The sequence below is a fragment of the Scomber japonicus genome, chromosome 12 (assembly GCF_027409825.1).
Source record: "Scomber japonicus isolate fScoJap1 chromosome 12, fScoJap1.pri, whole genome shotgun sequence".
NCBI lineage: Eukaryota > Metazoa > Chordata > Actinopteri > Scombriformes > Scombridae > Scomber > Scomber japonicus.
The window spans coordinates 18,350,585-18,362,692 of record NC_070589.1 but is presented as its reverse complement, the minus strand read 5'-3'; the positions used below and the strand labels follow the sequence as shown (position 1 = coordinate 18,362,692).

General features: G+C 41.5%; 1 protein-coding gene across 14 annotated transcripts in view; it reads right to left on the bottom strand.

Moving 5' to 3' along the window:
* The window catches only part of kmt2cb (lysine (K)-specific methyltransferase 2Cb), an 84,344-nt gene that overhangs the window by 35,365 nt on the left and 36,871 nt on the right, over nucleotides 1-12,108 (bottom strand). For all 14 annotated transcript variants that reach the window (XM_053330121.1, XM_053330127.1, XM_053330126.1 and 11 more), the window contains exons 13-17: nucleotides 8,033-8,113; nucleotides 5,963-6,690; nucleotides 4,366-4,488; nucleotides 2,792-2,908; nucleotides 2,327-2,431 (exon numbers count right to left, since the gene is read on the bottom strand). In XM_053330121.1, the coding sequence (XP_053186096.1) occupies nucleotides 2,327-2,431; nucleotides 2,792-2,908; nucleotides 4,366-4,488; nucleotides 5,963-6,690; nucleotides 8,033-8,113 (1,154 nt within the window). The remainder of the gene's footprint in view (nucleotides 1-2,326; nucleotides 2,432-2,791; nucleotides 2,909-4,365; nucleotides 4,489-5,962; nucleotides 6,691-8,032; nucleotides 8,114-12,108) is intronic.

Below are 12,108 nucleotides of genomic sequence, written 5' to 3'. Positions count from 1 at the left end.
ATAATGATAGAATTGGTGCCTTTATTTTGAAAACAGGAAGCGAATATACCCTTGCTGTAGCTAACTTGAAACCACCGAGGTGGTGATCTGTGACGTTTGTATTTTGGGTTTTTTTCAGAAGTTACGTTGTATCTTGGGAAATTTGAGTGTGAGTAGTCAGCTCTTGATGCATACTCCGCATTTCTGGGGAATCTAGTATACCATCCGAGAACTTCTCACATACTCTAAATCGCATACTACACAGTTGAAACACACTACATATTTCTGGCATAAAGGCCCAGGCAGCTTCCTCTCTACAGACACCTCCTTTCTCAACCGGGAGGAGAGGTGATTCAACCACGCCCAGAACTGTGAGCTACATGCCTTTCTCTTGAGAGGTCCAATCTATTAGCGAAGGGTCTGCCCCCAAGTGGGGTGGCAATGATATAAAGCGCAAGGGCATCATCTACCAGAGGCCTATATGCCTATAAATGATGGGCGTTCGAGCAATGGTGTATGGACCATAATGTACTCCCATTTCAGTGCTCTACTTTGGATGTTTTGATGTTCCTTCAGGAGCTGCTGGATAAGGTTTCTCCTTTTCCACGATTAAGATTTATTTGGCGACTATATCTGCCTGTCCTGCTGGCTTCGATGGAGTGACGCCAGGCGCCCACCGTCTTGCCATGCATTTTTTAAGTCCTCTGGCTGAGGTCTGTGGTTGGTCCCCTCACGGGATTTGGCTTTGGTACTTGAGTCTCTTTGTGGTTCCCACATTTGAGCACACTGAGTCTCCAGATATGAAATTTGTTTCATACAAGAGTACTGCTTTGACCTCTGTAAAGTGGATGGGTGACCTCCATGCTTTATCTGTGCATCTCTGTTGTGCCCAGTTTACTTTAAGATGTCTCCAAGGTTACACTGCACCTAAATGCGGTGTATTTGCCTGAGATCAATCCTATAGCTAAATGGTAAATGGACTGCACTTATATATCTCCATAAAGCGCGTAAAGCACTTTACATTACATGCCATTCACCCATTCACACACGGCAGGAGCTACCAAGCAGGGTGTCAACCTGCACATCAGGGGGAATTTAACCATTCATTCTCATTGCTGCGTTGGCGCAGCAACGGAAGCAATTTGGGGTTAAGTGTCTTGCCCAAGGAGGAGCCGGGAATAGAACCACCCATCTTCCAATTGGGGGACGAACGCTCTACCTCCTGAGCCACAGCCACAGCTCTATGGCTTTTGAATTCTTCTCCTTGAGCATCTATGGAGCAAAGGAGTTTGTATGCTCTGTGTCTTGGGCGTGTGCTACACACCAACATGGACTGCACTCAGAATGTGCATTTTTGTGAACAGCTGTTCATCTGTTTTGCTAATCCAGCCAGGGGCAAAACTCTGTCTAAACAGTGACTTTCTTACTGGATTGCGTAGGCTACCTCCCTGGCTTACAGCGACAGAGGTATTTTGTTGCCTCATGGTGTGAGGGCACAACTGACTAGAGGCTCCACTCCGGTTTTATTATTTGGATGTGATAGTACTTTGTGTGGCTCATTCTTTTCTTTTCTGCTGGACGTTTGACTCCAATTTGGTGGCTGCTTTGAAGGGCGTGAATACAGTATATGTCCCACACCATATATGTTGTACTGGGTGAATCAGTTGAAAGCAAATGTTATGACTATAACTTCTGTTCCCTGAAGGTGAGGAACAAGGTACACCACTTTGTTGCCCTACTAAACAGCTGGGTTTGGTAAAGAGCGGCTATCGAACTGAGGGATAACTGTAGTGATTTGTGCAGGTGGGGCCTCACATGTATCACCACAGATCACCAGAGGTGAATAGAATTGTCTTTAGTCAGGCCACATTATAACAGTTTTTCACTTGAGCCATTCAGGGTAACTGCCATGATGAACAACACCTCAGTGGTATTGTTTAATTGCGTAGTCTCTTTAAATTCATTCAAGTCATTCTAAAAAAATGCAGAATTTTAATCTCCAAATAACTATCCCACAATGCTAACTTGATAGTTACTGTTGTCTAAGATATTGATGAATATTTGTCAGAGTCTGTCAGTAGTCACTTATTGTTGACAAAATTAAATCAGAACATGAACATTACCTTGAGGGTGGAAAGTAAGGCAATTAAATTTCAATATGTTCCTTTGTTATATAATGGACCTGCAGGCAGTTGGCATTACCTCCATGGGAATTAATGATCTCCAGACAGAGAAGTCTTTAAACACAGATTTAATTTCAGGCTATCCAAGTGAATGGAGAATTTTGTGGGTGATGATTTAAAAAGGGAAATACCACAGCAACTCTTAAGTACTACAAAACAATCACCTGTTTTAGTGTGAAACTGTCATTGCTGGAGAATATGACCACTGTGTTATGCATGGCATTCTCTTCCTCCTCCTTGACTGGGTATGGTGTTTCTAATGTGGTGATCTGTGAATCACAAAGGAAAAAAAAAAACAACACAAAATAAACAAGTGCAACATTGTGTTTCGACATAAGCAGAATCACTACCATCCTCTTTCACGATTCTCTGGTGATACAATTTAATATAACTAAGACAAGACACACTATAGTGGATTAGTTACTACTGGCTATTCTGACATTTTTCATGAGTGCTACTTCATCTTTACTATGAAACTAAACAAGCAAAAGGTCAACTCTGTCATTAACATAACTACTGCTTACTACCTGCCATGCATGTCTTAAGCCACAGGGAAAACGAACACTGCTTTGCATATAGTGTATATATATCCAAATATGTTGAGATGTGATACATCTGATAGTCCATACCCCAGGGTTGATGCTAGGACTAGCTCCATTTTTGCCTCTGGCTCTTCCACGTCCAGCTCTACCTGACAGACCGGCCCCTCTGGGCCTCCTCCTACCTGGGAAGCCTGATCCCCGACCCTGTGGAGGCAAAACAATAATCAGAAAATTGAACTGTACCTAAGGGATAGACAGACACATTGTAGAGGAATGTAGGGACGATGACCACTCTCCATGTTACAAGTTGAAATAAGCAAGCTCTCATTGTTTGCAATTTCCTCTCGTACATGCTGGAACGTCATCATTTGCTCAGGGAATAGACCATGATTTACAGGTTTGCTGTGGGGAAGCTTTCGCCACTCCCCACTTTAAGCTTTTAGGTCTGTAGTACATCTTTCTTGACAGTAAAGAGTGAAGGGGTCATGTTCATCCATTTCTCGAGAGGTAATGTCCTTCTGTGGAATTGTTTGTGCCATTGTTCAGGAATTTAACTATCAAAATGTCAACAACTAGGTTGATGGAACCATTTTTTCTCTACTTTGTTGACCATACTTGCATACAGGGAGTAAAGGATTTACCTGGTCGATTCAGGTGTTTTATGCTTGGGATTGCCATGGCTTTAGAAAAAACGGTTATATTTAAACTCGGATAGAACACTTCTGTAACCTTAACTTTTTGGAAATCTGTAACATCAAAAATAATATGCAATTATGCTTAGCAGAGAAAAAAGTTATTCCATCAATCTGGTTCTTGATATTTTATTACTAATGTGTAATTTTAAGTACTAATTACAAAATACTGTAACTTTACTACAATTTCTGCCAGACAACCAGCCAGTGTGAGGGTTAAGGAAAAGCCTCTGAGCTGTTGTTCTAGCCATGCGAGTTCACTGTGCCTTTGGCACATTTCCAACAGAAGGCCTAATCATGACTGTCAAACTTCAGGCTAACTGAAACTTGCAGCACCTGCCCCAAAGTCTCTTTCCATTTACTCCACATTTGGCTCTGATCCCAAACCAAGGCACCACCCATCCACTGTGCCTCCTCACAGACTGTATGATGGTATTCAACCTGGGCTGGACCCCTGCTACAGTGCACAACTTAACCCTTACCCAGCTTAGCCAAAAGTGATGACTCACCATGACAACTCACTGCAATGGCTATTTCTTAAAATCAGAAATCAAAGAAAATAAATGAACACAGGAACAGGTGGTGACTAAAACAGAAAAGAAGAAAGCACAGCATTGCATGGCTGACAAGGAAATGGGGCTCACTCATTGATTAGTAAAAATCCCTTCCCATATATTGTTGTAGATTGTGTTATGTCTCATCACAACATACCCTTGACCTCTAAATTCAAGTGCAAAGGCAGCAAAAACCATTGTCAATATCGTCCACTTGTACTTATTGAAGTCATTTGCTCATTCATTGGCCTCTGAGTCTACTCCTTTCATTAAAGTTGTAGTAATTGGTGTAGACTACGATATACATCACAGTGACGTTAAGGAATACTCAGGGAATGTACGTCACTAGGTTCAACAGAGGGCCAACAAGGAGGCAGCTGCTGCCCTGCTGTCTCTGCTGAGCTACAGTATTTACCACTCTGATGCTCCAGCCGGGGCTGCCAGAGGACTGCCTGGTCTTTGGGACGTCCCACCCCTCTGGCTGGTCTGGAGACCAGGACAAGGGGGAGCTCACACTGCTATGGGGACTCCATGCACCCTAAGGTAAGGGGGGGTGGGTGAGAAAGTGAGAGAGAGGGAGGGAGGAGGGCGACAAAATGCAGCAACTTAAAACAAAGCCAGCGAAGAAACAAAACATACAAAGAAAGATGTTAGCGAGATGTAGTGAGCCTCTACAGTAGCCGCTGGGAAACCACTCAGTACACACCCATCTATGCAGAGAGATCGTTTGAGAGAGCATATATCATATAAAATATGAACAGGTTAAGTTATTAAGTTGGGTTTTGTTTTAAAGCCAATCCTTATAGTTCCATGCATATGAGTTGAAGAGGCATGTTTCTAATACACTCTTTGTAAATGCAGAGCAGTTAGTAGCATTTCACGCAGCAGAACTTGCCTGGGCATCATGACACTATACAGCAGGAAAGAGGCCCAGCAGCCTCTTGCTGTGACAACTGTGTATGTTTGGCATGTTGACAAAACAAGGGGAATTGCGTCAGCATGGCAGCACATAAGCGAATCAAACAAAAGCATGCTGGACTAAAAGGGAGCTGCAACATTCAAATTTCTGGAGTAGATTTCCCCAGGCCTTGTGTAAGAAATTAGTTTGAGCCATATAATGTTTATTTAAGAGATGGGATATATCTGGGGGAAAATAAACACATTTTGCAAACTAAATTAGTCTACCCTCACCAGCATCATTCATAATATATTATAGCCATGGGTGGGATTCAATTCCCATTATTATTTGTCTGAGAAAGTCTACATTGTCTACAGTCTACAGTGCCTGCAATAGCCTCTATTATAATTCATTTGTTTTAATGACACTGATAACAGGAGATTAAAAGTTATTTCACAGTCACAAGTGAGCCACTACAGTTGATAATGTAATATGGAGATGACTATGACATGGTAATGGGTATGGTCACTGTTTTTGTATGAATGCTCAAGACTCTATGGTCCAATAAGATCCTGAATGTTTGCAACATGGACATGAGATGAACAGAGTGATGACAATGATGGCACTGAGGTGGGATATGGCGAAGAGTCTCAGTCAATGTTTTAGCCAAATTCTTACGGGAAATAATTCATACTTCAACTGAGCTCCGCATTAACACTGTGACTAACTAGTCATGTTTTGCACGAACATGTGAAAGGGGCACAGAGAGTGGAAGAAGAGCATCATTCACCATGCTGTCCTGCTATCTGCTATTCTCGCAGAGTGTACTGCAAGCTACAACTTGTCTGAGAAAAAACATTTTAAAAACATGTCCATACTGTGCAGGCTGTGTCAACCAACCCAGTGACACCACACAGACTAATCCAGCTTCATAGAGCAGAGCCTCGAGGACATGTACCGTACCCACACTTCATATAAAAAGAACAAAAGTTATGAACACAAATTTTTAGTCTACACGCCATCGACGTATTAGGCTGGGACAGTGAACAAGGCAGATTCAGCGGGATAGTGACACAATCATTGGTCTTCTGTGACATGATGTCCAGGTTCCTACCTGTTTTACTCGTGGCCTCCCAGGAGAAAACTTCCTCTTGGTGATCGCTGGCTTTCCCATTCCAATCTTAGGGGTGAGTGGTATAAGGGTAGTGGTGGGCATTACACTGCTGTGGTCACCCAGTGTCAGGTGAATCTGAGTCTGGGGTGGTTCTCTGGGAGATGTACCTCGGGCCAGAGGTGAGGAGTGGGAAGGAGAAGTAACCATCTCGGCCAACCTTTCAACAGTTGTCTTGAGTGGTTTCTCCTCTAAAGACAGACTGGGAAATGAGAGATCAGGTTTGCTCTCTGGCGTAGTGTCCATCTCCTCTGATGTACTAGAGGCTGCGGGCTTAACAGTCTCTACCAGATTCTTGTGAAAACTGCCCTCCCCTCTCTCCTTGTTAAGTTCTTTTGGAGCAGTTTCCATTAAAGAAGCCCTAACTACATCCATACTCGAAGGCTGGGATAGTGAGACTTCCATTGGTTGGTCCGTGAAAGGTACTGATGCAGTACTTGGTTCTTTGGTGGTTGACATGATGGCATTAAAAACCTTTGTGCTGGGGTTGGCTGTGCCCTCCTCAGGGCAGGCCTCTGTCTTTGCTGGCTTGATTTGTAATGTGGTATCCTGTGTCTGTAGTGCCTCCATAGAGAGCTGGGCTGGAAAAGACTCCGACTCATGGCTGGGAGTCACTGTAGACGCAGGGCTCTCTGTAGATGTGAGTTGGGTTGCTGCTGCTGGTTTTGTTTCTGGAGGAGCAAACAGAAAAGCGGTTTCAACAGCTGATATGTATATCTTTAAATGAGTACTAGTAGAGAAAACCTCTGTTATGTGACTCTAATGGTATTTCAAGTGACCAACATTTGGTGGCCTACAGGTGGCGTTGGTGTTCATTTCTTTGACTGTAGGAGGCAATACTGAAAGGTCTACAGATGAGCAGATCTAACCTGCTGATCTTACATTTCCTTTTGTAAAAGCAGGACAAATTGGCATGTGTGGAACTGATGTATCACAGATTTTTTTCATATATAGTAGTGACGTCTGTTAAAAAAATTAAAACTTTCCCAAAATAGCTATAGTTCTCCATTGACATTTGTTTTCATTATGCTGCATTTGGTATAGTTAAAGTAATTAGTGATCACTGGAACAATGCACAGTGTGAGCAAATCAGCAAACTCCCTTCCAATCCCTTAACACATTGAGCAATGTGAAACATTAAGTACAAATTCTGTAAATCCTCATTTAAAAGCAAGAATTTAAATAAAGTCTCAAATAGATGGGGGGTGTGGTCAGCACAAACAAAAGGCCAGTCTCTACTTAAGGACTAATAAAAAAATATTGAGGGGGTTGGAATGTAGTTTACAACAGCTCACATTATAAATTTAGTCAAATGTGTATTTCCACAGTACTAATTCCAGCAGTACAATACAGGCATGTTATACTAGCCACTCTGCTGCTCTCCTTTAAAATAAATAATTTCTTTCTTTTTTTAAAAAAAAAAGGGAATGCTGTAAAGGGTGGACTGCAAGACATGTAACTTGAAAAGTCTGGAGGGAGTCTTCTGTTTCATTCATGGTACCTTAACATCATTTGGGGAAAGGCCAAAGTGGAACGATAGACTTGACTCTTGCTATACTGATTTAATTAGTGCTGGGGAAATGGACCTTATACTGAATGTATCGACACAAAAGGTTAACATGGAGGAAAGAGGGGAAATTGGAAATAAAGGCCTGTCTCCGATATAAGCTTGTCCCAAATATAAGGTTCTATTTGTCACTGAGGTAAATAAAATCACATCACTATTTGAGTGTTTTTTTTAGTATATGATACAAAGAACAGCAAGTCTCTACTTTGCACCTTTTAACTCACAGATAAAATAATGTGGATTTGGAAAGCTGACTGAGTCAGCAGCCTTGTCTAATGCTACCTGGAAACAATGTCTACTTGACATTTTAATCATGTGAAGACTAGACTGTGAGCATAACATTTAGTACAATATTTACAATAGCAGTCACTGTTATATTAATGCAAATCAATGTGTGTTTCAAGAATGCAAATGAAGTAATAAATAAATAGGCTCTGTACACAAACCTGGTTTGATTTCTGTCAGGATTTTGTTGACAGGTGGTTCAGTAACCTGCCTCTCAACAATGTCTGCTCCCACTGAGACTTCTAAAAGAGAGAAAAGAAATTTAATAAAAGAGATTATATATAAAAAAGTATGGATGTTTGTGTATTAGAAACAAGTCTGGAAAGACTGAACACATTAAGATAAAGTGGTATGGGAATAAAATAAATGAATCCCAGGTAAATATTAGACATGCCTAGCAGTCAAACTGACCTCAATACGAGACATTTCTGCTTGCATGAATTCTAAACCACCCATCATCTAAAACTAATGGTAAAACAAACAAGATATACTATGATGTGAATCTCTAAGTGGTGGGAAGAATGTGAATGTTTTCTCCCTATAGTTAAAGCAATGAACATTTTCTATACTAACACAGGCAATAGTTCTTTATGATCTCTGATTTAACACTTACATTCTTTTGTTGCAGATTAACAATTATCTTTTAAACCAAGGAATAGAAAGGAGCATTTTATAAAAAAATAGTTAAAAACGACTATAGGTTAAATAAATCTAACACTATAGGATGTAATCTTAATTTAACTGCTCAGATTTGATGACCAAGGAAGTGACAGAATTGTTTGGCTACTGAATGACAATCAGTCACAATGCTTAAAAAGATAATGAGGCAAACCTATATGATAGACCACATTTTGGTATTAATCTAGTGTTTCCTGTCTTCTTTCTCTGTTTGGGTTTGTAGTGCCTCCTACCCTCTTTCTCTTTCTCTCTATTTGGTTTTGTATCAAAGACATCAATGCACTTGACCAGTCTGGTATGAATAGAACTAGTCATTCCTGGCTATCACACATCGAGCCAATATTCTGCCAGACAGTACAGATAGCCTAGTCTTAACGAAGCACCCACCATTTCAATCCACAAGTTCCCATGTCACACTGATCCTGACACACACATGCACCTGCTAAGCATCTCTGCCAGGGAAGGGAGTAACCATGACAACCAACATCCCAGGGTCTGTGTGCTCTGGGCTCATGACTGTGCAGCTTGCAGGTGCTCATCCGGTGCCGATGCCAGAAAGTCAATTAGGAGATGGGCCTCCAACCATCTCCAGCCTTCAACTATTGACCGAGCTGAACACACATTCTCATTCATATTAACACCCTCCTTCCTATATCTCCTACAGTGAATGAGGTGATGGTTGAGATAAATACACAGCTTTGATTAATGCAGCAAAGGCCTCAAGTCAGGTCTAACTTAAGCTCCTGGAATGGATCTAACAGCGTCTGTCAGTTGAGTCACGGTAAGCCTGTTATTAAACCCTGAGTGGTGGAGAATCCTGGCAGGTGATAAACAGCTCTGGTTAATGACTTTAATTACATTACATGTGCAGGCGTTTGGCAGCACAGGCATGATCTCTCATAATTGAAGCCAAAATTATTTTTTTTAGTAAGGATAACAAATCAGCAAATATCTAAACTTCAGCACATCATGAATACAAATTTAACTTTTGAACCATTTGTCTGATTCAAACGGCTTCAAACCAAATCCCAAACAACTCCCAGGGGCAGACAGCATTATGACAAATGTATTGACAAAACAGGTAAAGCTATACTGAAGTTTACTTTGAGGTGTTTAACATAAGCTCTTCTTAAATCAAAAGACGGGTCACATGTACACTCAACATGTCTTAAAACTGCAGTGGGGGAGCCATTGCCTTGCCAGCTAATGATGAAGCAGTTCATGGGGAAAAGCTAGTAAAATAAGAGCACATGTGTTTGGTGAGCAGAGGAAGTAAGCTGTGTGAACAGTCATGAATGAGCCAGCGTAGCTCCAAGGCAGGTTTGCCGTAGGCATATGCTGATCCGATACAGACCAAAATCACTGGATAAGATATCGGGGGAAAAAAGTATAATGTGATACAATCCATTACTCTAAACTATCATGTAAATGCTTAAATAAACTTTGAGCTATGTGCCATAAAGACAGACATGTACCAACTAACACGGATTAGCGGCCTGTGTCATATGAGTGGTAGCGAGAATGTGAGTGAGACCTGTCAGCAGTGCTGTCATCATGTCACCTGTGGGGAGTTATTTTAAGCTCAAAGAAAAAAAGCAAAACAGCACGGTGCAAAGCGAGTGTTTTGAGGGGCTGCAGCGTCGCTGGAAACTTCAGCACCATGAACTTGATTACTTGCACTCTTACACTTGCAGAACCATCAAGGGAATAAGTATACTGAATATATATGGGCAGCGTGAGAAATTCCATCCAGACAGCAACAAAGCAAAGCTGATAATGGAGAAAGCCAATGAATTTATTTTGCCGGATGACCAACCCCTTTCTGTTGTTGAAAATGTGGGTTTCCTACAAATCGCCAAACTGGCATTTCATCTCCAGAATGGCTATCCAAAATAAGTACAAGCAAGTGTACGAATTTATTTCGAAATGCTTGGAAAACGTTGCCGTGGTTAGTTACACAACTGACATCTGGAGCACTGATATGTGTCCAATGTCATTATTAAGTCTGACAGCACAGAGGATGGACTCAAGTTTTACTTTACAAAAAGCAGTGCTGCAGGCTAAGCAGTTTCGTGGCTCAAACACATGAGTGTTCATCACTACAGCAACGGGGGAAATATTAAAAGCATGGAAAATTAAGAAGAGGAAAGTCCATGTCATTAAAGAGACAATGCCTGTAACTTAATAAAAGCAATGGATCAGCTTGGGATAATTTGTTCACATCCTGCAACTTATTGTGTGACTGCTCATACAGCACAGTTAAGATGATGGTTATAAACAGAAAAATTGTGTGTCACTTTGGGCATTTGTCACTTGTGTATTCATGTTTGGAGGACATGCAGGTGGAGCTAAATAATCCCAAATATCTGCAACAAGATGTATGAACGAGGTGGAACTGTACATATTACATGATCGAGGGCCTCAGTGCACAGAATCAGGTCCTGTGTGCAGAAACGCTAGAGTTTGACCTGCCACATTTACTGCAAACTAGTGGGGGTTGCTAAAGAAGACCGTCACAGCTCTACCTCCTTTACAAGAGAGGGGAAGCTCTTCATCTATATCTGATGTCATCCCTGTGTCAGTGTCTTTAAACATGTTCTCACTCGAGAAAACGAGGCAGACGAGGGAATTAAGACCATGAAAGGCAGCCTCCTTGAGGCTGTGAACAGACGCTTCAGAGACATGGAATCTGAGCCATTATTCTTGGTTGCAATGCTACAGGATCCAGCATATGAAGACCGGTATGTGGTGTCTCCGTTAACTTTATGTAATATGATTCTCATGTACGTGAGAGAGCAGGATTGGGGAAGAGAGAGAGAGAAACACACAAATCCCATACCTGTCAGTGTGTCTGTGAAATTTTCACATCTAATAACAGTATTTCATATCAAGCATCAGCTTTCATAACGGTATATTAATCACTTGATATTAAGGGTAGGCTAATTTTAAATGTTAATTATGTGTATTTTTATCGTTCCAGGAACTTCACAAATGCAGAAACCTTAAGACTTGGAAAGGATGGATTAATGGCAGAGGTAAGAAAGATGGAAGAAGTGTTGTGGAAGACTACATCAGAATCCTCAGAGCCAACAGAAAGGACTTCACCTGAATCAGCCACGTCAGAAGCAGCAAAGAAAACTCCATGGGTGGAGGCTGCAAGGAACAGCAGACTTGGAAGTGTTTTTGATGAAATACCTGAGGAAAGCACAGTAGAACCTGGTCCAGAGTCAACCACCACAAGTGCAGCCCTACCTCAGCAAGCCAACTATTCAGCATTCGAACAATCCACCGGTGTACTGGACAGTCAACTGACCTAGACTGCCGTCCCTGGCAACTGAATTTCTTTGTGAAGCTTAAGTGTGGAGAGCGAGAGGCTCCTCAGCACAGCCTCCATTATTATTGATGAAAGGCAGAATAGGCTCACAACTGAGAAGGCTGAAATGCTCATTTTTCTAAATAAGAATCTGCCTATTATGTTAAAGTCAAACTTAAGTCATATGAGACTGTAAAAAAAGATGAGCTTGCACTGTTTTACCTGTTTCTACCCTTAGATTCAGCT